Genomic DNA, 27,895 nt, shown 5'->3' with positions numbered 1-27,895 from the left:
AGATTCTCCTCTCTGAAGCCCTTTCCCACTTGTCCCCTGTCCTGGAGGACAAGAAAATATTTCTCTTCTCTTTTTTTTTTTGCCACTTCCCTTCCCACCCACCCCACCCCCCTAAATAATGCTCAGTAGCATTCATACTCAGGTATTTAATAGGCATCTCTGAGTCCCCTCTAAACAGATTGACACCTTGCCCCCCATTTCCCACCCACCCCCTCTCCCAAATCCAGGCTTCTGGCTCCATGCACGCCGGTTAGTGGTCTTGACCCCAAAATACAGTCTGTGGCTTGATTTTACCGTATCCTGGTGAAGAGGTTAAGAACTGAAACAGACTCCTAGGATTGAAGAGACAGAGAAGGAACCATTAGCATTACATTCATTAGACGCGTTTTAACAGAAGATCTCCGAGTGGGTTGTAATATTACCTGGAAATGTAAACATAATAAAATGAAATAAAGAACATGGGAAATCTCTCTCTCTCCCTCTCCCCTCCCCACCCCCACCCCCACAGTGTAAAGCAGGCACTTAAAATCAGTTTTAAAAATATCCATACAAATTTGTAGGAGCATTTCTACTACAGGTGGTCCTTGTTTAATGACCGCTTCTTCAATGACCAAACTTAGCAATGCTGCTGAACGAGTGGTAGTTACAACTTACGATCATCACATCATTGCCCTGCGGTCATTAGACAGTGATTTATGACCTTCCTTACCAGCTTCCCAGAAGCAAAGTCACTGCAGGAGGTTGCAGTTAGGCGAGATCCTTGCTTAATGACTTGCACAGTTCTCACTTAATTATGGCAACCGGGAACGGCTGAAACTGCCACCGTTAAGCAGCACAGCCATATGGTTCTTAGGCTTATGGCCAGGGAGCTTAATGACAAGTCTCTGGTCTCAACTAGCATCATCAAGCAAGGGCCACCTGTATTCCAATCAGCTGGTTATTAATATAGGTTCTTTCATGCAGGCACGAAGAGCTGTAATACAACAAAAATCTCTTTCCTAATCCAAAACAATTCAGCAATGAATTTCTAACATTGGTATCTGGAAATCTCCAAGACGCCAGCCAGCAAGATGTGGGAAAATCAGTCCTTATTTACTACCAGTCCCAAATTCTAGTATCTAGAAATATCTTGAATTTGAACCTGAAGCCTCTATCTAGCCATCTGGACTAATAGTAATGGTATCCTCTCCAAAGGTATCTGCCTGCACCACCAGTCTGAAAGGATGGGCATGTTCCGGGTCCCTTCCTTAAACGTTGCCACAGAGTGGGGGGTAGGCAGATGTCTTCTCAGTGGTGGCCCCAGAGCTCTATTGTCATGGCCTTTGAAAAGCCTGGAAGGCCTGCCTTTTCCTACAAGCACTGGGGTGGTGCAAAGATGGAGGCCAGTAATGTTCTTCATGGATATGTGGGAATGATTCGGGGCACTGGGAATTTCTGTGTTGGATTATAAGTTTTTTTTTTTACTCTATTTTCATTGTTTTTACTGTCATTTGTGAGCCACCCGAAGTTATGCTGCCTAGGATGGGCAGCTCCATAAACCTTTAAAAACTAATGAACAAATTGTTGACTGCTCTGCTCCACCTTTCATCTCTTAGCCCAGTGGTCCCCAGCTTTTCTGGCTGGGGGGGGGGGAAGAGGGGATGGTTCTGTGTGAGTGGCAGGTGCACGCACAGTTCAATCTGCGTGAGGGCAGGCACACGCAAGAGCACGCACAGCTCAATATGTGTGAGCGGCTGACTGGTGTGGACCACGGCCCAGGGGTCAGGGAGCCCTGTCTTAACCCCTTTAACTCTACACAGGGTGGCAGTAAAATCAACTGCTTTTAAAACAGAAAAATAGCTGTATTAGATCACAGAGGACACCTCACTCTATGTTCCCTTCTGTCCTTAGAACCAGCCATATACCTATGAGAAGTCCCTAGCATCCTTTTGAGAGGTAACAGGCATTGAGGATGATATTCTCCCATAAAATCCACTCATTGTTCTTTCCTGGAAGAGAAGCATGATTTCTTTACAGGCTACTTTTCAAAATGGGCAGGTTTTTTTTTTTGCAAGATAGCCTTCAAACATGTGCAGAATACAACGATGATGGTGAGCCACCTATTCGAACTTCTGAGCTGGAATCAGATTGGAATGAAATTCATAAATCCAGAGATACATATCTAGCCACTTACATGGCAGTAGATAAAAAGATTTTATCTGCTGCCGCCCAAAGTTACCCTAGGCAACCTCAGCTCGTTTATGACTCATGGACTTCAACTCCCAGAATTCCTGAGCCAGCTATGCTGGCTCAGGAATTCTGGGAGTTGAAGTCCATGAGTCATAAACGTGCCGAGGTTGCCTACCCCTGCCCTATGGTAAGATGGGCAGCTAATACATTTTATAAAATAAATTTTAATAAATAAACAATTTTTAAAGACAAACAGCAGCTCAGTTTGAGGCTGCCTCCATTAAGATGGTCCATTTCTTATGAGTCTCATCTCGTCACGCACCACGGGAATTCAGCATTAACTTCAAAGAGGATTGCTGAAGGACATGAACTAAAATACAAAGGTTTTACCTTGGTAGAGCGTGTTTTACTGAAGACATTCCAAAACCTCAACGTCTCATCCCCGGCTCCAGTCACAATGGCTTCTCCATCTGGTGACATTGCCTACAGAAGGAAAGGAGGTGAATTCCCTGACAGAGATGGACCCGCCCACCCCACATAGCACCATCTAGCCTTTTCACCAAGGGTCTCCAACCCCCGGGCCACATCCACCCCCAGGCCTTGAGCCGTTTGGAAATAGGCCACGGAAGTGGTGGGTAAGCGCGTGCGCATCCCCACTTGTGTGAACAGTGGGTACGTGCATGTGCTCCATTTATGTGAGCAGAGGGCACGCGTGCCCACCGCTCGCACAAATGAAGCTGCACATGTGTACATGCGCTTGCCTATCACTCGCGTGGAACCATCCCTTTTCCCTCTGCCCCTTGCCTATCCGCAAAGCCGAAAAGGTTGGGGAACTCAGCTTTTTCACCGTGTGTGTGTGTGTGTGTGTGTGTGTGTGTGTGTGTGTGTGTGTACGATTGAGACACGGGCCACAGAGAACTGAGGAAAATGATGACTATTATTTATTTGATTTATATGGCAACCTATCTTTGGGCAGCTGGCAACAACAATTCAGTAAAAACAGGTTATAAAAACAATAGGCAAACATTTAAAAAGTATCCACCATCAATTTAAAAAAAACAAAACAGAAAATTGTGATCAGCAACAGAATTCATCCTACATCAGTTCAAGGCAGCCTTTGTAAGAGCTCAACACCCTTACTGGACCACCAGGCGTGGTGGCAGAGCCACGTTTTCAGGGCCTTCTTGAGAGGCAGAAGGGCCAATTTAAATCAAAGGGGATGATGTTCCATGGGGAGGCTGCCATGGAAGAAAAGGCTCCCTTTCTGGGTCCCACCAGACCCATAACATGCCTCTCATTATGGAATGGGTAGACATAACTGGAAAGAGGTGCTGAAATAACCTAGTCCAGGGGTAGGCAACCTTGGCTCTTTTATGACTCGTGGACTTCAACTCCTAGAATTCCTGAGCCAGCCTGGGTATTGAAGTCCACAAGTCGTAAAAGAGCCAAGGTTGCCTACCCCTGGACTAGTCCTATGCTATATAGGACTTTACATGTCACAACAAGCACCCTCAGAAGCATACTGGGAACCAAAGCAGCTCAGGGAGCAGAAATATAATTTGTGTTGATTGAAATGCACGTAACTGCCTGTGGTGCCATATTCTGTTACCAGCTGCAGCTTCTGGACGCTTTGCAAGGGCAGCCTCATGTGGGGCACACTACAGTAATCCAGTCAGGAGATGACCAGGGCGTGGGTAACAGTGAGCAGAGCCTCCTGGTCCAGGAATGGGCACAACTGGCACATAACACAGAGTTGGCCCCAACTGCCACCTGCTCTTCAAGCAGGCCCACGAGTCCAGGAGAACCCTGCACAGTAGGTCTGTTTGGGGCAAGACCAGCCACATCCAGAACCAAAGGTGGTAAGTTCTGGGAATCAGCAGGCCCCCAAATCCAATGCCGTTCAGTGTTGCTAGGTTGAGCCAAAGCCCATTGTTCCCATTTAGACCTATTGTTCCAGATTTCCGAGAACAGGAAAGACTCCAACAACATCACTTAATTTGCCATGGGCGGAGATATAAAGCTGGGTATCATAAGCAGAGAGATGACAACACCATGCAGAGGAGATGAAAGTCTCATAAAGTGGTGGCTGAGGACGGGGGGCCACTTGCTCCTTGTAACGTTGTCTGGAACTGACCCCAGGGGAAGGAGGAGAACCAACACAAGACACAAGACAGTGTTACCCTCCAGCACCACCACCAGCACAAGACACTGCCAATCTCAACTGCTGGAACCAGAGCAGAAGATACCATGGTTGATGATACGGAAGGCAATCAAAAGGTCAAGACAAGCAAGGATGGATGCACTACCCCCCCCCCAAATACTCACCAAGTAAAGGACTCTGTAGGAATGCCCAGTTAGTTTTGCAACCTGAGTTAAGGATGGGTACTTCCAAACGAGGATCTGGTTCTGTGAGTATCCGTGGGTGCTCACCTACAGAGAGAATACTCTTCAGGACTTAGCGACAAACAAAAAGCAAGCACAAAGACTGAGGAAGGGATCCCAATTATAATTTGACTCTTGAGGGTAGTTTTTAAATAGGTTTTCCGTAAAAATCCTTATCAGTTAAGGTAGTTGAGAACTATGAATTGACTCGGTATTGTTCAGTTGCCAAGTCATGCCCGACTCTCTGGGATCCCATGGACCGGGGTAAGCAACCTTGGCTCTTTTATGAATGGTGGACTTCAACAAGTTGAAGAGTTCTGGGAATTGAAGTCCACCAGTCATAAAAAAGCCAAGGTTGCCTACCCCTGCCATGGACTATAGCACACCAACAACCTGTCTCCCCAGTGACACTACCTAACCATCTCAACCTCTGCTATCTCTTCTTCTTTTTGCCTTCAATTGTCTCAGCCAAGGAATTATTTGATCTGTTTCATGATGGGAGAGAGATCAAGAGATAGAAAACATCCATTATAAGCTGCTGAAGGAGAAGTTTATACAAGTGGGAACTTTGAGGACCCAAAATAAAAGCAAAAAACCCCCACAACAGTTATTTTTATTCGGTTCCATTTTTAGTTCAGAATTATGTTATGTCACTTCTCCCATAAACTGAGGCATTATTCACAAAAGCCCTGCAAGGTAACTTGGAATGACAGTGTTCAAATGATCAAGAGACGTAGCAGAACATAGACGTGCCTTTATTAAAATGCATAAACTCTGCCCTAAGCCCACTAAGAGCAGCTAAGGGCCCCCCTGCTTTCGAAGAGAAGAACAGCTCCGCTCTAGCAGAATGATTGCTACTCTAGCATTCAGTATCTTCTGCATTAGTCACAGCTAAAGAAAAGAACAGAATACCTTATTTGGCCAAGTGTGATTAGACACACAAGGAATTTCTCCAGTGCAGTAGCTCTCAGTGTACATGCAAAGCAACATTATCACCACCACCATTATCATCATATAATAATAATAATAATGTTGGAAGGGACCCTGGAGGTCATTTAATCCAATCCCCTGCTCAGGCAGGAAATCCTAAAGCATTTCGGACAGATGGTTGTCCAGTCTCTTCTTAAAAGAGCATTCACCGCTTCTGGAGGCAGGTTGTTCCATTGGTTAATTGTTCTAAATGTTGTAACATCATCTCAATAAGGGGAGGGGGGTAGTAAGGAAGATAATAATAAGGATAATAGCAATATAGAAAGACTGTGGCAAAGGCAAGCAAGGGTAGTACCAATAGTAATAGGCACCTTGGGTGCAATCCCAAAACAACTGGAGCACCACTTGAACACCATTGGCATTGACAAATTCGCTATTAGTCAATTGCAAAAGGCGGCCTTACTAGGAACTGCTTCCATCCTGCGACGATATCTGTAATACCATCAAACATCTACATCTGCCTATCCCAGGTCTTTGGGAAGGACTCGATAGGTAGACAAAAATGCCAAATCCAGTCTGAACATCTGGCTGACTGTGCGATGATGATGATCATCATCATAAAAAATAATACCACAGCCATACTACATGGTTAAGTATTGACAGACATAAAGCCCACCTGAAGAGAATTATGTCTCAAAGCTTCCAAATTCAACATAATATTCCGTGTCACATTGAACTCTGCTAAACAAAAAACAAACAACCCCCCCCCCCAAAAAAACAGCAGCCAAACTGGGAATCCTTCTGCTATTCCTCAACCAAGGAAGGTAGGCCACTTTGCCATTCCCGTACCATCCACTGGTCCTTACCAGTTCGTTGGCATGCTTGGACCAAGCAAGGTTGCACACTTGTGACCCTGTGTCAATGCACTGCAAAGGCTGTCCAGTTAAGGTGTTCCAGAAACGTATACAGCGATCAGCAGTCCCACCTCCTGAAGCCAGGAGCCCATGCTGATGAGGGGACCAAGCAATAGCTTTGACTGCTGCAAGGTGCTCTGTATACTGCTGGACGGGGCTGAGGCTGGAATGGTTCCAGACAAGGAGCTGGAAAGGAAGGACAGAGGCTGGTGAGTGTCGTGCTTTCAGAATAAAAGGGCACTGCTGGCACTTGGGGCAGAGGCTCAAAAGAGTTACCATTTGCGTTCTTTGCTCCAGGACTGTGTTTTGCCCACTGGGAGGGAAGGGGAATAACAACTGGAAAAACAGACTTTCCTTCATGGCACAGTTTGGATTACAGTTGTCCACTGAGTTCTAGACTGTATTTTTTAATTGAAAAATCAATACCATCAATAATCAAGCAGCTTAAACTGATTTGTGAACTGAACTGTTCCACTCAGTGTTAGAATAATATGTGGTGACATATATGGAATTAGTCCTCAGATTTATGAAAGTTGGGCTGTTAACTAAACTCCATTTTGAATTTGAACATTTCTATTCTCGCATTTCCAAGCTTTTACATTTTCCATAGCTGTCTATTTGTTTTTATTTAATTAAACCATGTACAATGTAGTCCTCATCTTATGACCGTAATTGAATTTGGAATTATAGTAATGGCGGATGTTAAGTGGTTCACCTCTTGACTGTGCCTGATTTTACAGTTTTACTGTTTTTGCAGCAACCGTTAGGCCAGGAGTAGGCAACCTTGGCTCTTTTATGACTGGCTCAGGAATTCTGGGAGTTGAAGTCCACGAGTCATAAAAAAGCCAAGGTTGCCTACCCCTGAGTTAGGCAAACCCATTTTCACCAATGGGCAGGTTTAGTTGGAAACTGGCCAAAATAAGCTGAAGATTACGGACATATGACCGTGGGACACTATAAACAGCTGTAAAGGTGAGCTGGTTGCCAAGCACCCAAAATGCAATCAAGTAACTGGTGTGTGTGTGGGGGGGAAACATTAGAACCTTGAAAATGGGTTGTGAATAGCTCTGGGGAGGACCCTCAGCACTCCAAGCAGCAGCTAAGCAAGGATTAAATGCATGTTATATTGCACCCCTCAAAAGGGCCATCAAAGCAAAATCTAACAATAAAGACAAACTAGAAATGAACATTAAAAATTGAACATTATTTCAGAAAGGGATGGGAAAAGATAAAATCAGGATCAACAGACTATAGAAAACTACATCCTCAAAAAGGAGCCAGACAGACTTTCCTCACTCATATTGCCAGCCATAACTAGTGGTGAGGAGCTGAGGGCCAAAATGTCTCCCCACATCCTCAATAAGAAAATAGATGAAATATAAACTCTTGTATAGTGTTTTAGAGAACAGCTCTTTGTCATCTCAGATACCTTACCACGAACATATTGTTCAGACGTATTTAAATTTAAAATAAAAAAACAGTGAAATATTCTGTGTCAAGGTCAACTGCTATGGCATGCTTCTAGCAGTCTCTTAATTCAGGGTCCAGTCTTCTACTCCCCTGCTATAGACTATCACAGAAATGCAGCAACTACAGATGGTGTTTCCACAGCCACCCTGGATCAGCAGAGGTTAAGGCAAGGCTAGTCACCGCACCTTGTTGTCATTCCCACCAGATGCCAGGAGCTGGTGATCTGTGGACCATTTCAGCCCACACACTTCCTGCCTATGGCCTTGAAGGCGCCGTTCAGACTGCAAGGGAGGCGTCCGGATGTCTCTCTGCAGGATCATCCGGTCCCGACTGCCGGAAGATAGCTGGTCTGCATTCCATGCCAGAGCACCTAGAACAGAGGAGTGCTGTGAAGACCATGAAAAATGGTCTAGGTGGGAAAAATCCTTTATGAAGAGAAGTTCTGTGTGTCACTTCTAGAGCAGTTCCTGCCACTATTGGGGAAATGTCATGCTCAGAGCATTCTAATCACTGAAAAAAACAACAGCCATTTGCCAGAGGAAACTAATGTCAGAAACGGTTGGAATTAATACTATTTTAAAGATTAGAACTACATTTGGGTTTCTCAAAACAATTCTCCCTTCCAGTGCAACATCCAGCATGTGATGCCAGATTTCATAATTTCATCTTTAATAATGAAAGGAAGCTAAAAAAAACTGCCCCCAAGACTATGAAAGAATTACACTCTTGAAAAAAACTGAATATCCCTGTTGTTTAAAGCTAAGAAGTGATTGGATTTTGTATAGGTCACCTCTTCTGGAGCATATTTCAATAACAGTTGCCTTGTTTATCCAGAAAGCTATTGCTCACCTATTCCAATACTTGTTTTGACTAGCAACAGCAACTCCGTAGGGCTCAGGAAGGTTGTTTTTTTTTTTTTTTTTTCAATTGCAGCTTGAGTGCCCCTTTTCCATTTAGTTACCAGGTGTGATTCTAGCCACTGGATTAGATGTAACATTAGCTAATTGCTCATAGAGAAGAAAACCAGATAGCTACACAACGCGATATATTATTTTTCTTTTCTAAAAAAGAATTATGCCTAACTAAAATAACACAAGTTATGAACAATCTTCTGCGTTCTCACCATTCAGACTGAAAATGATCTACAGCCTTAAAATTTTAACATGTCTCCTAAAAAGTAAAGAGCATCTACCCCATTAATTAAATTAAAAAGCAGCTTAACAATAAAAACAGCCACAGTCAATGCATGAGTCCCTCCACAGAAAACAGCTAAATACAAAGCCATTGAAATCCTAACCTCGGTGGAATAAAATCATTTTCACTTTGCATCTGAAAATTAAGGGAGAACATATGGCAAGCACATCCAAAAATTTGCAGCAACCATCGATGTCCCATGTCAGGTAACAATATTCTAGCTTTCCAACAGAACATGAAGTAGGGTTACCAAAGATGATCTCGGCACGTGGACAGGTTCACAGACAGGTAGAAGATGGCTTAGGAAGCATTCAAGTCCCAGATAATTTAACCTAGGATTATGGAAGAATGGGGCTATATCATCCACTGCAAAGTTCTCACAACGACCAAGAGTTGTCTACAATGCCAAGTATAACGAGAATTCATTACTGAGCAAGGAAAAAAAATTAACGTTCAAGATGGGATACATGGCCCAAGAAGCGACAGCTTTTCTTACCCACTCTAGCTGTGTGACCTTCCAACATTGAGAGTTTCTTTCCTGCTGCAGCATCCCAGATCTGTACAAAACCTTTGTGGGTCCCAACTGCCACCAAATTGCCCTAAGCAAAAAAAAAAAAAAAAAAAGACATCAAACATATGGCTGCAGGAACTATCACTGTCCTGGGAAAACACAGCTTCAAATACTATACCAGCTCTAGAGCAATTTTGAAGAATGTATTCTCTCTCCCTTGCTACCAATTGAACACCTAAACATTTGCTGTTATTTGTTTTGTAGGCATATGTGTGCAGATTCACTTGTACAAGATTTCTGGCGGACACTGAATTGCACTCTTTATGATAAAGGTCTTTGTATGTTTTTTTTGAAAAATAAGTCTGTGTAGAATAACAGGTAGTGTGCAAATATATATATATTTATATTTTCCCACAACGACTCTGTGAAGTGGGTTGGGCTGAGAGAAAGTGACTGTCCCAAAGTCACCCAACTGTCAGGCCTAAGGGAGGCCTAGAACCCACACTCTCCTGATTTCTAGGCCAGCACCTTAGCCACTACAGCAAACTGGCTCTCAAACTTGGTCTCAGGCCTGCAGTGACCACATACTGACCCGTTCTGACCATCCTACAGAGGTCACAGAATCACCTTCCACAGATAGATCACACAGCCGCGTCACCTTGGGGAGAGAAAAAAAAAAAGTAAAGCGGAAATCTGTATGAAGGCAATGAAGAAAACAGGAATTCATATACTTGGGTTTCAGAAATCTCTTTTGTACTTTTGGAATCCAAAAGTCAAGCAGTAGGAAAATTCTGTCCTTAACAAAAATTTCAAACCGGGGGCTTCCAAACTCCTAGTAGCTGAGAGATACTGTTTTTCAAATTTAAATGTGGAGCATGCCCAGGGCAAGCTACCAGAGCAGAAACCCACAAAGCTACTCTAAAGAGAGATTTCTTCAAGGGGCAAAATAATATTCTGACTGTCTATTGGGGATGTTCAAGGACAGGAATGTAAACTCTTGTCCCAGACAACAGGCTTTACCTGGCTAGTGCAAGCACTCCAAAGGTAAACACACGTCCCAAGACCAACACTAAGGACATTCAGGGATGACCAATCGACTAGGTTCAAGTAGAAATCATCCTGAAGCTCTGGAGCATCCAAAACTTTGAATGGAATCTTGGATATCTTCCTCGTGGGTTTTCGGGGTGATCGAAGTAACTTTTGACTATTGAAAGGAGGAAGTACATAACAGTTGAGGAAAGACACACAGAGAAGGAATATCCATTCTCCCACAGATATACCCTAGTTGGTGACCTACTTCCTACAAATACATTAAAAAAAAATGAATTTCTGAAAAATGTGAAAAGAAATCTGGTCGTTCTACTATTTTCTGAAGCCATTTCAGGAATTCCAGATTATTTAAAGGACCACCTCTCCTATATTACATCCACCCAGCCCAAAAGGATGGGAAGGCAGGGTATATTGTCTGTTAGGGATGTATATTTGGTGGGACCATGAAAAAGGGCTTCTCAACGGAACATCATTCCCCCAAGGTATGACTGACCCTCCACCGTGTTGCTTTTCCGAAAGGCCCTGAAGATATGTTTTTTTCAATTTGCCTCGGGACCATGGAGAATGGTTGATTTGTTTATGTTGCTGCTGCCATGGGGGGGGGGAGGTATGGGTTTTTATGTTGTGGAATTTTAATGTGATGGGCTGCCTGGAGTCACACCGGTATGAGAGCTGGACAGCCATATAAATAACCATCAGTGGCAATTACGTTCTTCTGGCAAAACTGGAAATAACATGCAAGTTGGCTGATGGTATTGCCCTTCTACCCAATTTAGGGCTTCTCACATTTTGAGAAATGAGTGCTAGACAAATTAATTTTTATTTAATACAGCACTACTCTTCTTGTGTTCTGAAAAAGATATTTCTTTTATATTCTTTCTCTCTAGGTCAGTGGTGGTGAATCTATCAGAGCCCTCTCTGTGGGCACACGTGCTGTTGCCCCAGCCCTGCCTCTCCCTGCAGCCCCCTCATCAGCAGCCCCCAGAGGAGAGTCGCCCAGAATGTGGCCCACGCAGAGCAGCGAAGCCAAGCACATGGAGCCGGGCTGCTGGGACAAGACTCCGCTCTCGCACTCCATTGCGCACTGATGATGCTGCAGGGTGTGGACGAAGGGCATGGCCGCCACGGCGTTGCTGGGCCACCTGGGCGATCCGCAGCGGGTCGTGGAGGCAGTGAGTGGTCCTGCAGACAGGCAGAGAGGGGGCGGAGCAGGCTGGGACAGAGTGAGTGGGATGGGGTGGAGCGGGGGGGGGGGTTGGGGCACTCGGTCTCTAAAAGGTTCGCCATCACTGCTTTAGGTAAACAGCTACAGATCAAGTAGGGGCTGGTTATTCAAGTGCTCGGGAGATGTTTTAATTGAGATTGTGAACTGAACAATGGTCAAGACCTAATGTTCTAAATTCCAAACTTTCCTCCCTGTTTATTCACATAGACATTGTTACTTGGCTGGCTGGGGAATTCTGGGAGTTGAAGTCCATACATTTCATCAACTAATAGGCCAAGAAGCAACATTAAAAGGAAGAGAAGACATATGGAAACTCCTATACACCCCCAATCCAATACAATTCATGAGAATTTCACCTTTCCATTTCTAAAATCAGTGCAAGAGAAAAGTTCAACCATAAGGGAAGGGGATCAGTAGCTTATCTTAAGGGGGTTTTATCCTACCAGCCCCACTGTATTCCCTCCATAATAGTAACCACAGCAATTTTTTAGTTCAACTTCTAGTTCCCAAACCACAGTGTGGTATTAGTTCCAGGATTATTATTCTGCATGGATAACCATCATCCCATTTCAAATGGTAGCCAACCTTTTGTTGCTGACAGGGGAGAGGGAGTATGGAGAGACCTCATTGCCATCATCAGGACTGGAACGTTTTGTGGTGAGGGAATACTACATTTAACAAGGAGAAAACAATTACCCCAAAATTAGCAAACTGAGTTTTCTGCCAAGGAACAACCACTTGATTTCTCAATCCATTCAGACTTCACATATTGCACTGAAGGCCGGATGCATCATGGCGAAACCGCGCCCACCCCATTGCCAGCAATGGAAAAAAAGTCGCGATACGTCACGACACGTGACATTACGAGTTTGACACCCCTGCACTAAGATATCATATTTGTTTAATTTTGGCTTAACATGCTCTCTGAACCCCAGCCATTGTGACTACTCAACAAGATCCTAGCTTAGTGCAATGCATGTATGAAGTCAGTCTTGCCTTCCTATCTGCCAAATGCTTACAACAGCCTGTTTTGTCTTCTTTGTCTACAGCCTTCCTTCAACAGGCAATAAGATAAGGAACAGAGAGTGACTCAGAGTCTACTCCAACCACATCCTTTTCAGCTGTAATTAAAAAATAAAACTAAAATAGCCTCCCCGGAATGATTTATCTTTGCTTGCTTTCAGATAAGCAACATATTAGAAAGACAATAAATAATTTCACATTGCTTTATGATGTAATTCTTTTCAATTTGTTTCAAGATTTTTTTTACCATTATCCTGATGCTTCTTTTGCTGTATTTTAAAGTTCCTTTTTTAATTTTAGTGGGAGGTGAGTCAGCAACTTTAATAAGGGTCAGATGTTAAGACTGTAACAGCTTTACAAACATGTTAGGGCATGTGTCACATTTCTGTTCCAAGACAACTGTTTTGCTCTGGCTAAAACTCTTTCTGACATACTTTTTCAAAATATTTTGCATACTTAAGACATAATGGAAATACTATCTCTGAATACTCATTTCTAAAAATCTGGGAGAATATTACTGCACTAATGGGATTCCAATAACCATCAGATTAATTTGAGGAGAACAGGAAGCTGAATTCAATTCCACTTTGGTCTGATACAGGCAGCCTTGATTTTTCTTATAAACTTGCGTTTAAATTAATAGCTGTACCACCATGTGATCTAGCAATCCTAAATTCTTTGTTTTAAATAGATAATGAAATATAACAGATCAAGGTTTTTTCCCCCCACAGTGTCTTAACTGGAACTTCCAAATCCAGAAGCAGTCTAAATTTCAGCTATTAAATGGGCCACTTTACAAAACACAACGCTCAGCTAAACAGATCCCCAGCTAAACAGAATGCTCAGCTAAACAGATCTAATTGAGTTTAACCCTTCCTAAATTATTAATACTTCTTGCTTTTTACTATAGGTCAGTGTTTCCCAAACTTGACAATTTTAAGGCATGATGCTGGCTATGGAATTCTGGGAGTTGAAGTCCACATGCCTTAAAATTGTCAAGTTTGGGAAAGTTGACTATTTTACAAAAAGGCAGTACAATTTGCAGAGGAGGAGAATACCGTGAAAAGACTCTTCTTCTCAGGCGTGGAGGGCTGCAGCCTCCTGTCCTCGGTCTGTGGATCTTGCACTTTCTCAATCCCAGCTCCAAGGAGTTCATTTTTTAGCAAGGCGGAGTAGGCAAGGCCATCTGCACAAACAAAAACCTTGTCAAGCTGATTGGCCGTTTCTTAAAAAAATGGGTTAAATGGAAGCATTAGCAGCTTACAAAAGAGGACATACAAAAAATTATTTTTTCAAAATGTTTGGGTTTTTTTTTTGAAAAATGAGACATTTTACAAAAGATGTTAGTAATCAGGAGGTTGGAGACAGAATTTAAAAAATAACTAAATCTGTCTTAATACAAAGAGCTGATACATTTACTTATAAACCTGAAAGATGAGTATAAGTAATACTGAGATCTTGTTTAGAGATAAAGTTAGGGATCCCCTAAAGATCCCTTATTCTTCCATAAAACTTACACTCGTTTTGGCAATAGCCTCAGAACCTGCTAAATATCTTTTACATGATTATTATTTAGTGCTCTCCCCCCAGGTTGGCACAGACTACAGCAAACCAGATAACATGGTAAACCAGCCTACCCAAATCTCTTCAGAGAGTCTAAGGCAGTGGTTCTCAAATTTTTTAATGCCGCGACCCCCAACCGGTCGTAAGTCGAGGACTACCCAACTGGTCGTAAGTCGAGGACTTTCCCTGCCCGGGAGCACCGCACATGCTTGGTGCCGCCCCCTGCACCGGCCGAGGCGTAGCTGGCAAGCGGCAGAGATGGAGCAGGCCGACCAGCGGCTGGGCCACCAGCTGGCCCAGCCCAAGGGAAGTAAGGCACCCGCCGGGCCCCACACGTGCCAGTAAACCTCCCTGCGCCCGCTGGCCTCCCACTTCCCACCCCTGGCCTTACATTTTTAGTAGTTGTTCAGCAAGGAGGGGTGGAAACCTCCAGACAGCTCGCCTTTGCTGCAGACAACTTGCAGCACCGTTTGCAGAATGGGACTTTTGGTGGGCTCAGCAGGGCAGAGACAGCCTGGACAATTCCTATTGGCTTTTGAAAGCCAATAGAATTAGACTTTATTCAAGAGAGTCTATTCTATTGGCTTTCAAAAGCCAATAGAATAAAAGGGAGTAGCACAGCTAAGGAAAAGGGGAAAAAATGGCGGACTGCGTTGTTTGGTGACCCCCGTGAAATGGTCGTTCGACCCCAAATGGGGTCCCGACCCACAGGTTGAGAACCGCTGGTCTAAGGCATGCAAGCAGTAGGCAAGATTTGGTCTCTACCTTTGCCATTGTCTGAAGTGGCATCTTTTGCTTTTCTATTTTGACTTGGAGATTTTTCATTTTCCTAAAAATGCAGATAAAACAATTAGCACGCACCCACGTTTAGAATTTCCAAACTTTATGGTGGCTCTCTTTTTGTTTTCAAAAGTCAATATAATTGTTGTGAAGCTTTCTAAGCAGCCTCACTGCAAAAGATCCTGAGTCACATATTATTTGACCATTTGCCAAATTTGGCACTACTTACGCTTATTTCCCTAAATTTAAGAATTGTTCCAGAATCTATCTTGTCCTCTTCAGTGCTTAGACATTTTAGAGGAATATGGAGTTCAAGGAACATTATCTTTTCACCCAGAAATTCTGGTATTTTTTTAAATGCCAAAAGTTTTCAAAATACCTCTTCAATAAACATTGCTATCCATTCATTCAGTTTGGGAGTTTTATAATTTGCTTTGCAGCTCCACTCCTTATCACTCTCTGCTTTCAAAAATTAAATAGGCTGCATCAGGGAGGAGACTATTCAATTATGCTAAAATGTATGATCAGCAGGACCCCATTCCTTTTTCATTCAAACAAGCTTTTTTATTTACAGTCTTTCAATATCTATCAAGCAACCCCTGCATGTATTGTTTTCCACTGATTTTAGAGCAGGGGTTCTCCAACCTTGGCAACTTTGTGGACTTCAACTCCCAGAATTCCTCAGCCAGCTTTGCTGGCTGAGGAATTCTGGGAATCGAAGTCCACAAGTCTTAAAGTTACCAAGGTTGAGAACCTGTTTTAGAGTGTGACTTGCTGGTATATATTTATAATCAATTATTAAGAAAAAAATCTTATTTACATAAACTGGATATTTTTAAATAACTAAATCCATCTTTAAGTAGTCAGTTGAAGTTCCTCAGTATTTTTAAGTCCCAAAAGCCTTGCATCACAATTCCTGACACTGTGAACAGCTAGACAAACCCCTGCTTTATACATAAAAAAAAAATCCCAAATTTGACCATCACTTCCATCTCTAAGTAAGTAGCTCAAATTACCAGATTTCCTTCTAAAAATTTGGGGGAGTCTTGCCAGCCTGAGTTGGTATGCTAGTCTGGATGACCTGCTTCCTGACAATCTTGGTCATGACAGACCTAAGCCATCTTCCACATGATTTAAAACCACAACTTCAATCACTGACCATGTTGTATCGTTTTGGATACCATCAAATGTTTAATAATGATTGTAAAATATATATTTAAAACAAAAGACGCAAATAGGATGACCAACAGGAAGGAAGACAACATGATGTCAACCAACTAAATGGCCTTTCTGCAAAGCTCACATTTATTCTATGAAAGCTGATGTTCCAGTTTGCTCCTGCTCGGGAAGGGATGAATCTGTCACCATGTTTACTAGGGGAGGAGATGGGTGAGTTAGATGGTGTCAAGGTTCTCCTCATATCTGTAACCTGGAATTTTGAAAGAGCGAGAATGGGAGAGAAGGAAAGATCAGGAAACCAGCCACTGGAAATCCACAACAAAGACCAGTGACCAAACAATACAACTGCATTAAAAATGAAACTCAGAAAAATGGGATTCCAGAATCTGTATTTATGATAGGAGCTGGGCATTTTTGTACAGCTTACCTCATTTTGCATTGTTGTGTTTATATTTTTTTTAACATTTAATTCCAAACTAAGTTAATTTAGGACCACTAGCAAACACCACGTATTTCTGGGCAAAGACATAACCTTATGTATACCTAATTAGGAGTACAGACCATCAATCAATAAGCAAGCAAACTCTAGAGGGAATTACATTTCAGCAGGTGCAAGTACAACTGAACCACATTTGAGTAAAATAGTCTTATAATCTGAACATCATTAGAAGAGATAAAATAGTAAAATCTCTCCAATCATGGAGACCATAAGTCCAAAGTGTTAATTTCTAGAAATACTGATTGTGTCCATTAATTAACCTGTGTTTATCAACATTCTTTACCATGTGAATATTGCAGATATACACTTTTAGTGTGCATCATTCAGTGCATACTGATCACTTTTTAATGCAGTATAATTTTTTCCATCAGAAACCATTTAACATTCCTAGCATTCTAAAAGTATAAGAGTGAAGTAAGAGTACTTCATTTGTAGCATTAGCAAGGATTATGCAAGCTACCTACAGAATTATTGGAAAGGAGAATAAAGTCTTCACATTTAAAAGCTATTTCAAGGGTACAAAAACCTTGTTATTTTTTTATCTGCTTGGGCTGTTTTGCTTTTTTAATTCTCAGAGCCAAAATCTATTATTGAATTAAGTACAGTTGAAGTATATTAAGCGTGGGTGTACAGAATGTTCTGACTTTAAAATCACCCATTCCAGCTCAGGAAGGTCCATTCTGAATAATCCAGAAAGGATTCAACCAGTCACTTCCAGAACTGTGATTCTCAGAGTTCTGGAAGTCACAGGTTGAATCCTTTCTGGATCATTCAGAACTACTTAGGGAGTATTCTAAATGGATTGGAACAGCTTATTTGGGTCAAGGCATTTGGTGCAGTTTAATGCAAGTTTAATGATGACCACACTAACAATACATAATCTTGCAAAATTGTCTATAACATTCAGTATATATTTACATTATCATCACCTTACAGATACAAAATGAGTACTAAATTTCAATCTATTGCTACTAACTTTTTTAAAACAAAAAAATTACTGAATTACTGAAAGAACCCCACTGAAATATATGAATTGGGATGCTTACCCATTTGTTTCATTTTCACTCTGCTGTTGTGAATATCAATGGACAAGTCCAACATCTGGCTACTAACATTCCATATAAATATGCATTATATAATTTTAATGAGACCTTTTATATTTCTCCAAACCAACAAAATAGGATTCTTCTAAATCTAACAAATTGAACATTTGAAAATACCTATGTTTCTTCTAATACAAGTTCAAATTACGTCTGTTGTCACCTTCATCATTTTCCTTAGACAGATACCCACAAGCTGTTTTCCCAGGGCCTCACATAGCCTCTCAAAACAGGGATATGCAACCCTGAAGGATCCTGAAGTTTCCTAAGTTACCTAACCCTTAACAAGTTATCACCAAACTATTACTTTAGGGAAAGGTAGTTTCAATTTTAATTAAGTTTAAATTAAATGCATTTTTCTACCACTCCATTTTTTGAAGTAACCCCTAAGATATACTTTGATTGCAAATACAACTACGTAAATGGTGATCATTTGTAACTTAATCATATACACAACCCAGCCTGTGTTTGCTCTTTAATATCTCTTGTACAACATGAATCTCTTCAGAGATGTATGCCACAACAGAAGGATTTTATTTCTTGTACAATATATAGAAAAATTTTAAATGCTTAATATTTACAGAAGGCATCATGTTTTCATTCTGGATGTTGATCTGGCGGAGAAGGCGCCTTTCATAGTCTTGATCCATGATGGACAGGTGAAGGAAAGGGGGGGAAAGAGCCAAGATGTCTTATAATAGTCTCACACAATTTTTTTATGCATGGAGACCAGGGGGTGACCAATAGGCTGTGAAGAAAAAGGCAGAACAAGTGCATCAAATTCCAAGCAGTTAAAATGTTAAAACTTAATTGTGAATTCTAATTCCTCTTTTATTATTAGATTATACCTATTTTCACTTAGTTATAATGGATTTATGCACTGTGCAAATCACTCATTTATATAGACATGATCAAGCCGAAATCATCCTATATAGAAATTAGAAATGTTTCCATCTGCATACAAGCAAAAAAGTTGTGTAATCAAAGTCTTCTTATATGTTAAAATCAGGTGATTGGCATCATTCTTTTATTAACTGAGGGGATTGGCTGGGACCAATTCTAAGAATTCATTGTTCTCCATACAATTAAACTTAGCAACTTGTAATTTTAAACAATCACACATTTCTTCTGTGAGACTCCATTTTCATGATTTTAGACAGTGAACTCCTCAGTGCTTACCTGTTTACATGTGGTAAAGCATCATGGATAGTGATGGTACTACGAAAGACGAACAATTCAAAGTTTTCTTACTGCTATTTCAACTGGAAAGCTGGGTTTTAAAAAACCTTGAGAACTAAAGCTTACAAAGTTTTTACCCAATTCTGCAATGTTTCTGTGCAAAGCTGTGGCAGATACACTTAAGATCCTTCAAAGCCTGAGCAGAACTACCTACCAATGAAACCTTGTATTACCAGAAGTCAGTTTTGATTATGAGGAATGCATAACCAACATTTTGTTTGCAAAAACATTAATCCGATATTTATGGCATAAGAAAATGAAGCATAATTCTCATTTATGTGTAGAACCATCAAAAGCCATAAATATGCGTATTCTCTTTCTCCACCTGAATTACTAGAAATTTATGAAAGTTATAGAAAATACTCTTTATTTTTGATTTTCCATATTAAAAATACGTACTACTTAAAATGCATTTCTACACCTCAGAGAGTGGCAGTAAAGGTCTTCCTTGCCCCTCTGAATGATCTATGATCTTGTAGGGAGATGAACTTCGAAGAACTTTTCATTTCAATCTGTCTCTCCATCTGCTTTACCTGACACATAGCTCGAATATCTGTAAGCTCCATCAACCAGCAATTGGAATCTGAGTTAATTCACTCAAGACTTTCTCTAAATTCCATAAATGTGCCTATTCTAGGCCTCCTTTAGGAATGAAAGCCAGCTGGGTGACTTTGGGCCACTCTTTCTCAGACCAACCCACAACACAGATTTGTTGTTGTGGGGAAAATAGGAGGCAGGAATATCAAGTATATTCGCCACCCTGAATTGACCAAAATATATAAAATGCAGGATAAAAATATTATATAGATAACGTGAAATCCTAGTTGCCAGTTCTTTAGCTTGGTGTTGGCCTTCATACACATCAAGTTCTTCCCAAAAACCCAAGATGTAATGTATTAACAAAGCATATGTGTGAATCCAAGAAAAGTGTCCTTTTGTGACTGACTGATAGAAACATTGTCAATGCAGAGATTTTCTAGGTGCCGTCCAAGATTTTTTTGATGGCACTTACTGTGCTGATAACCACTGGGATAATTATTATTCTACCTGACTTTTTAAATCAGCAATATCACATCTGTGCCCTCAATCTGTGTTGCACTGACATTCCTAGCAGGTAATATTTGCCTGATAAAGTTTTGGGCAATGATAATACAAAAAGACAAATTAAATTATAACTATACACTTTACATTATCACAGCAGTGAACTGACCAAAAATGCATGCTGTGTATCCTCTCTATAATTTTTCCTGATGAAAAAAGAAAATGGGAATGGGGCCTTTTTCTTCCGTGGCTTCAAAATTCCAAAAAAAAAAAAAGAAAGAAAAAGAAAAACTATCCAGCCAATCCTAACCATCATCCATCAAGTGCACCTCTGCTTAAAGCCCTCAAGTTTCTTTTACAGCACCCAAATCTCAACTTCTTCAATTGACACCATGCCTCCTCATCCCTAGCCAGACGATCGGGTTCAAACCCAAGTTCGATGAAATCAAGCCATTTCCACATCTTAACACGAAGCGTTTTTTAAAAAATGCAATTCAGAAGTTGGCAGTGTTAAATAAATGCAGGTAAGTATAATTCCTCTCCCAGGTTTCCTATTCTATGCTATACATGGAGCGGCGGGGGGGGGGGGAGAGCTGCCTTTAGCATCTATCACTGGACTAAGGATGGAGATAACCAGCAGGGATTGGAGAAAAATTAGGAATTAACCCCCAGCCTCCCCTCAGAAACCCTGCAAATCGCTTTTATTATAGAGAACAAGAGATATCCTCCAGAAGAGGGGAGGGGTCCCCCGAGCTGTCTCATTCACCCACCGCTTTAAATCCCTGTGAGCCTGAACGCTCTCGTAACAAGACAGCCCTCCCACCGCATCCAACCCCAGGCAGCCCCGTCGCAACATCACATGGGGATGCAACAGAGCCTTTCTCCAGAAGCCCCGCGCCCATTTTCACCTGGGCACAAAAGAGGAAAGAATGGACCCGCTGGTAGGAAAATAAAAACCCTCCTCCCTCTCACCTGCCCTCAGCGAGAGCCATCCAATATGGCGCCGATCCGACTCTCTGCCCTCCCCCTTTCTCCGCCCACTCTTCCTTCCTCATCACCCGCGCGCAAGGCCTCACGGGAAGCTAAGGCTCCCAATCCGCCGCTCTCTTCTCAGCCTCGCTCTCTGATTCGTCCCGTTCGAATCAATACAACTCAGAAGGAGCGTAGCCCTAGCAACGGTTCCGAGGCCTAGATGTGATCCGCCGATTGCGTGACATACAGAAGCATAGAAGTACGGGGGAAAAGCCGAGTTGGGCGGTGTAGCAAATTGGGTCACGGAACTGGCTTTTGCTCTTCTTCCTCCATATAGAAATCCTACGAATAACAAAGCAATGGAGGTGAGGGGGGAGGAGTTCCTAACATTGGGATGGTTTCTAAAGGAAATGGGGAGGGACAAATGTGACTTGATTACTGAACAGTTTGTTCATTCGTATGTTGCACTTAAAATCATCAAATAAAAACAACGAAATTTGAGAGAATCTGATGTAGCAGCACACAGCAGATCTTTAAACGGCCTTCTGTAAAAACTCTGGATGTTTGTCCTTTTCTCAGTCTATTTGACCGCAAAGATTGGAAGGAGAAAATTGAAGAGGAAATAGGGGCAGGATGACGGAACAGGCTTTATAATAACAATTTTTGAGGTACTGATGTGAAAAGGTTTTAATGTTGATCATTAAGCCTCTGGATAGGTGCAGGCTCAGCCATTGGCAAGTTTATTAACAAGGTGTTACCTGTATAGTAGATGGTATTTACAAATTATAAAGTGCAGTTCCCTACTGAAAGGATAAGATAAAAAAACATGTAACTATTATAGAGAACATAACTAATACAATTTATTTATTTATTTATAAAATTTATATGCCGCCCAATCCCTAGGGACTCAGGGCGGCGTACAAAATTAAAACAATAAATATAACAATAAAACAAGTGCATTCATACAGCATGTCCCAATCGTATCCCGCCCCCCCCCCCGGGGACATCAACCCCAGGCCTGCCTGAAAGGAGAGTTTTAATGGCTTTTTGAAGGCCGGCAAGGTGGGAGTAGTTCGAATCTCGGGGGGAACTTGATTCCACCAGGTCGGAGCCACCACAGAAAAGGCCCTTCCCCGAGGGCCCGCCAGCCAACATTGTCTGGCCGACGGGACCTGAAGGAGGCCCAATCTGTGGGACCTCACCGGTCTCTGGGAACTATGCGGCAGTATGCGGTCCTGTAAGTAACCTGGTCCTAAGCCATGAAGGGCTTTAAAGGTGATAACCAACACCTTGAATTGCGTCTGGAGACCCACAGGAAGCCAGTGCAGCTCGTGGAGGATAGGTGACACGTGGGTGTACCTTGGTGCACCCACAATCGCTCTCGCAGCTACATTCTGAACCAACTGCAGCCTCCGAGCACTCTTCAAGGGTAGCCCCATGTAGAGCGCATTACAGTAATCCAGGCTTGAGGTGACAAGGGCATGAGTGACCGTGAGTAGAACCTCCTGGTCCAAATAAGGCCGCAACTGGTGCACCAGGCGAACCTGGGCAAAGGTCCCCCTGGCCACAGCTGATAGATGTTGTTCCAAATTTAGCTGTGAGTCCAGGAGGACACCCAAGTTGCGTGCCTGCACTGAGGGAGGTAAATTTACCCCCCCCCCAGGACTAATGATGGACCATCAGGATGACCCTTGGGGGGCAAGACCCAGAGCCACTCGGTCTTGTCAGGGTTGAGTCTAAGCCTGTTCACCCCCATCCAGACCCTCACATCTTCCAGGCACCGGCACATCACGTTGACTGCTTCACTGAAAGGACACGGGGTGGATATATACAATTGGGTATTATCCGCGTACTGATGATACCTCACCCCGTGTCGCCGAATGATCTCACCCAGCGGTTTCATGTAGATGTTAAAAAGGAGGGGGGGACAGGACCGAGCCCTGAGGCATCCCATAATCGCGCCTAGGGGTCGATCTCTGTCCACCCGCCAACACCGACTGCGACCTGTCAGAGAGGTAGGAGAACCACCGCAATACGGTGCCACCCACCCCCACCTCTCTGAGACGACGCAGAAGGATACCATGGTCGATGGTATCAAAGGCTGCTGAGAGGTCAAGTAGCACCAAGATAGAGGAATGACCCCTATCCCGGGCTCGCCAGAGGTCATCGGTCAGTGCGACCAAAGCAGCCTCAGTGCTGTAGCCGGGCCTGAAACCAGATTGAAAAGGGTCCAGATAATTCATTTCATCCAAGGATCGCAAGAGTTGGGACGCCACCACCTTCTCTACAACCTTCCCCACAAAGGAGAGGTTGGAGACAGGACGAAAGTTCTTCAAAACAGCTGGGTCCAGGGAAGGCTTCTTGAGGAGGGGCCTCACCACCGCTCCCTTCAAAGGTTGCGGGAAAGACCCCCTCCATCAAGGAGGCATTGATTATCGCCTGGAGCCAGCCTCGTGTCACCTCCCTACTGGCAGAAACCAGCCAGGAGGGGCACGGGTCCAATAAGCAGGTGGCGGCATTCATTGCCCTCATGGCCTTGTCCACTTCATCAGGGGTCACAGGCTCAAACTCGCTCCAGATAACATGACTAAGACCAGCCCCCAGCATCTCGGCTGGCACTGCCCAGTCGGAGCCCAGGTCTCTGAATCTGAGCGATTTTGTCCGAGAGAAACTGAACAAACTCCTCAGCTCTCCCCTGCAAGGGTTCCTCCGCCTCCTCCACTTTAAGAAGGGAGCGGGTCACCCTAAACAAGGCGGCTGGGCGAGATTCTGAGGACGCAATAAGTGCAGAAAAGTGAACACGCTTTGCCGCCCTTATCGCCACTAAATAAGTCCTAAGATAGGCTCTTAATAGTGATCGGTCAGATTCAGAGTTACTGGCCCTCCAACGTCCCTCTAGACGTCTCTTGTGGCACTTCATCTCCCAGAGCTCCTCAGTAAAGCAAGGCACCCTCCGGGGACCACAACCACAGAGAGGTCGCAAAGGCGCAATTCGATCCAGGGCCCCGGACGCCGCCTCATTCCAGGCCACAACCAGGGACCCGGACGAGTTGTGGACAAGGGAGTATAATATAGTATCATGCCATAAGGAGACAGATTAACACTGTAATCTGTAACAGATTAACACTGTAGAACAGTCATGAAGGTCTTGGAAAGGATAACCAGCTTCTAAAATTTCAAGTAACAAGATGCCAGATGTGTCTATACCAGTGATGGTGAACCTTTTAGAGATGGAGTGCCCAAAAACTGGCCCGCCTCTGCTCCATCCCCTGCCCCATCCCCATTCCACCCCCACCCCACCTGCCTTCAGGGCCACTCACCACCTCCAGGGCCCACTACAGATCGCCCAGGCAGCCCAGCAGCGCCATGGCGGCCACGCCCTCTGCCCGCGTGATGGGGTGTGAGGCAGAGTCTTGTCTATGCTGCCTGGCTGCCATGTCCTTGGCTGCACTGCTCCGTGTGGGCCACATCGGGGGCGACTCTCCTCCAGGGGGGCTGCTGGTGAGCGGGTCGCAGGAGGAGTCAAGGCTGGGGCAATGGCACGTGTGCCCACAGAGAGGGCTCTGAGTGCCGCCTCTGGCACCTGTGCCATAGGTTCGCACCACTGGTCTATACAAAAGATCAGAATTGTGCAAGCCATGGTATATTCCCTGTGACGCTTTATGGAAGGGAAAGTTGGACTTTAAAGATGCAGGATAGAATATTGATGCTTTTGATCATTAGTGTTGTAGGAGACCCTGAAAATATTGTGTACAACCAAGAAAACAAACTGATGGATCATTGAATAAATCAATCTAGAGATCTCATAGGAGGCAGAAATGGCCAGGCTCAAATATCCTACTTTGGATAGACCCCGCTCTCTGGAAAAGGCACTAGTGTTAGAAAAAGTGGAAAGAAAAGAAAAAAGGATGACCAGCAGCATGGGGAGTGGACTCAGTTACAATAGTGATGGGAGGGCCATTGGGAGGCCTGAAAGAGAGTTACGAACTGTTTGTTGATGTCACAAGGAGTTGAAAACGTTCTGTACTTGTACAGATGTATTGTACCGAATCAATAAATCATAAGGAGATAACAGTGAAGGGAAGAGTTAAGACAGAGTAAACAGAAGAATGTTTATTTGAATTGTGTAAAAGGGCTATTTGCTTATTACATATTTATGTTTAATATACTCTTGGACATACATCACACTGTTTTGTAACCAAGCTGTTGCAACATTAATCTGGGAACATTAGAATATTTATTTGTCAATAAATCCACTAGAAGTGGCTACAGGCGAAGCTATTCCTGTTGAAGTTGGCCACATATTTGTCATCTTAGTTGTTTCAGTTTGAACTGGAAAGTGGCCCACATAATGCCAAGAGAGGAGAAAGATCTGGAGGGGAGGGGAACAGAGAGAAGAAATTGAGAAGATATCTAGGTAAATTACAAATTGGTTAGGTTAATCATTGTTCTGGAATCACTGTTAATTTGTTAAAAATGGCTTTGATATACACCTAAAGCACCTCTGCTGTGTGAGTTCTATACTGATGGTCTTCCAAGGTATAGTTCAGGGATCATAGTGGACTCAGGAGACATACCTTTTCCATCATTATTCCTGTGCTTTGGAATAAATCCCCCTCACCCAGGTTCATATAGCCCCAGTCCTGCTGTCTATCTCTTCTAACAGGCACTGGGCCACGACCCAGTGCAAATCCACCATCTCAATTAAGATTCTTTTCCCCGCTACCACAGCCCTTCTTTGATATTGTTTTTAAAATAATTTTAGTATTTGTTTTAAATTTTTGCCCAGAGGAGTTAGTAGCGGGCAGTGGTTAGAAACAGAAATAATAAATAAAATCTCTAATTTGCTTTTTGCTTCTTTTCTACTGTCCAGTTTTCCTCCTCTGCCATCTATACGCAAGTTATCACAGGAAATATGTAGAAGATCAAGTCTGGCTTGAGCAGAGTCCAGTTTCAGGAAATGTTGCATTTAAGTTTCAGTATTCTTTTGAGAATGCCCAAAAGTGATTTGATAAGATATTGTAGATGCAAAAGCCTATCTAGAATCCACAAACTTTGTAATCGTGGGATAACAGATGACAATAAGTAACTGACAATTTAGCAGAGTGATGGCATTCCATGGAATTAGTGCTTTCAACTTATTTGTAAGTGATTCAGAATGCAAAAAAACTCTCCAATGTCACTTCCTTTGGTGAAAAGATAAGCTTTAAAAGTGCCAAATAGGAATCACTCCAAACAATATAAAGAGTTACAGTTTTGTGTAGTGGTTTAAGGTGCTGGCCTAGAAACCAGGAATTCTAGCCCTGTGTTAGGCACAAAAACTAGACGGGTGACTTTGGGCCAGTCATTTTGTCAGCCCAACCTATCTTACAGCATGCTGTAGTTGGGGGCAGAATAGGAGGCAGGAATTTAGGAAAAGTCCCATCTTAAATGTTTCCTATACCTTCTGTAGTTTGGGACATCATCTACTGGTTGTCCTGTGTGCAGCTTTCCTTCCTGTCTCCCAAAGTCATTCTCATCTACCATTATACTTTATGCTTTGATAGACAACAACCATTATACTTGGAATCCTGCATACAGAAGGCCTGTCTTATCTGGGCTGCAGAAATCCAGATGATTGTAAGATGACAGCATAAAGACGTGTTTCTCTCTTTGCTGTCATCTTGCTGGATTTTTGCAGCCAAGATCTGAAAGCTCTATAGACAACACTGGGCATTACACATCCCAAAAAGAGCATGTTAGAATTGGGGGGGGGGGGGGAAGAGCAATCCAATCTGGAGTCGAAAAGAAAAAAATATTGTGAAGAATCCTCTGACAAGGAAAAAATTATAAATATTAACACTTTACTAAAAGTCTTGCACATATGCCACCTACAGCATTTACTGCTAATGGCAAGGAGATTCCAGTCATTTTTATCATGTTTTGATCAGTATGGCTGACTGTGTTCAGCAGGTCAGCGGTTCAAATCTCACCGGCTCAAGGTTGACTCAGCCTTCCATCCTTCCGAGGTAGGTAAAATGAGGACCCAGATTGTTGGGGGCAATGTAAATATATATATACATTGCTTACTGGTGTACACCGCTTAGAGAGTGCTTGCACTTAAAGCGGTATATAAGTCTCATAAAATAAATAAATAAATAATAAATTTTGCTCCAAGCATGTGTATGCTATTTGATGCAAACTAGGCTCTCTTAGAGACTACCTTGCAACTCATCATACTTGGCAAACATCCAACAAACCAAGGCCTTCTACAGTAGTCATTTGAAATATATTCAGAATGATTTTATCTGTTGTCTATTTCTTTCCTGCACTCAGCATAAAAGTGCTTGCCCTAAATAGGAGCAGTGATATAAGTATACATATTTATTTCCTGTTCATATTCCACTTTTCTCCCCATAGCATTTGTTTAAATAGTTAATTCATAGAGCAGGTAGAATGAACATCAACTGTATGTACGTATGTGGAGAAGGAACTCAAGGAATCAAGTTATTTTTATTGCAAGTATAAATGTCTGAATAATTAATTTATAATGGTGGCTTGTCCTTATAATTAATCTAATTTGCAATTTGCTTCACTTAGATCAGTGATGGCGAACCTTTTAGAGACCGAGTGCCCAAAACCTGCCCTGCCCCCCCACCTCGCCCACCTGCAGGG

General features: G+C 42.8%; 1 protein-coding gene across 2 annotated transcripts; it reads right to left on the bottom strand.

Moving 5' to 3' along the window:
* Positions 1-208: 208 nt before the first annotated feature.
* Positions 209-21,595, bottom strand: FZR1 (fizzy and cell division cycle 20 related 1). Of its 2 annotated transcripts, none has more exons than XM_039334757.1 (14): positions 21,242-21,595; positions 18,571-18,737; positions 16,515-16,640; positions 15,197-15,260; positions 13,927-14,054; positions 12,431-12,513; positions 10,591-10,774; positions 10,163-10,228; positions 9,556-9,658; positions 8,051-8,235; positions 6,348-6,581; positions 4,495-4,599; positions 2,560-2,652; positions 209-332 (listed from the first exon to the last, which is right to left on the bottom strand). In XM_039334757.1, the coding sequence occupies exons 2-14, from the start codon at positions 18,637-18,639 to the stop codon at positions 291-293; spliced, it is 1,482 nt and encodes a 493-aa protein (XP_039190691.1). In that variant the 5' UTR covers positions 18,640-18,737; positions 21,242-21,595; the 3' UTR covers positions 209-290. The 2 variants fall into 2 exon arrangements, with proteins under 2 accessions (XP_039190691.1, XP_039190692.1); XM_039334758.1 differs by lacking the exon at positions 21,242-21,595 and adding an exon at positions 19,169-19,192.
* Between the last annotated feature and the right edge of the window lie 6,300 nt (positions 21,596-27,895).

This window comes from Crotalus tigris, unplaced genomic scaffold, assembly GCF_016545835.1.
Source record: "Crotalus tigris isolate CLP2741 ecotype Arizona unplaced genomic scaffold, ASM1654583v1 scf7180000017633.3093840, whole genome shotgun sequence".
NCBI lineage: Eukaryota > Metazoa > Chordata > Lepidosauria > Squamata > Viperidae > Crotalus > Crotalus tigris.
The sequence above is the reverse complement of the archived record's forward strand: the minus strand, read 5'-3'. Positions and strand labels throughout refer to the sequence as shown.

Coding starts and splice junctions, on each gene's coding strand:
- FZR1 (XM_039334757.1), bottom strand. CDS start 18,639: ATGGATCAAGACTATGAAAGGCGCCTTCTCCGCCAGATCAACATCCAG. Junction 10,229..10,590: donor GGAGTGCTTGCACTAGCCAG/GTAAAGCCTGTT, acceptor TCTCTCCCCAAG/GTGACGCGGCTGTGTGATCT. Junction 2,653..4,494: donor CCTACAGAGTCCTTTACTTG/GTGAGTATTTGG, acceptor TTCCTTCTGTAG/GCAATGTCACCAGATGGAGA.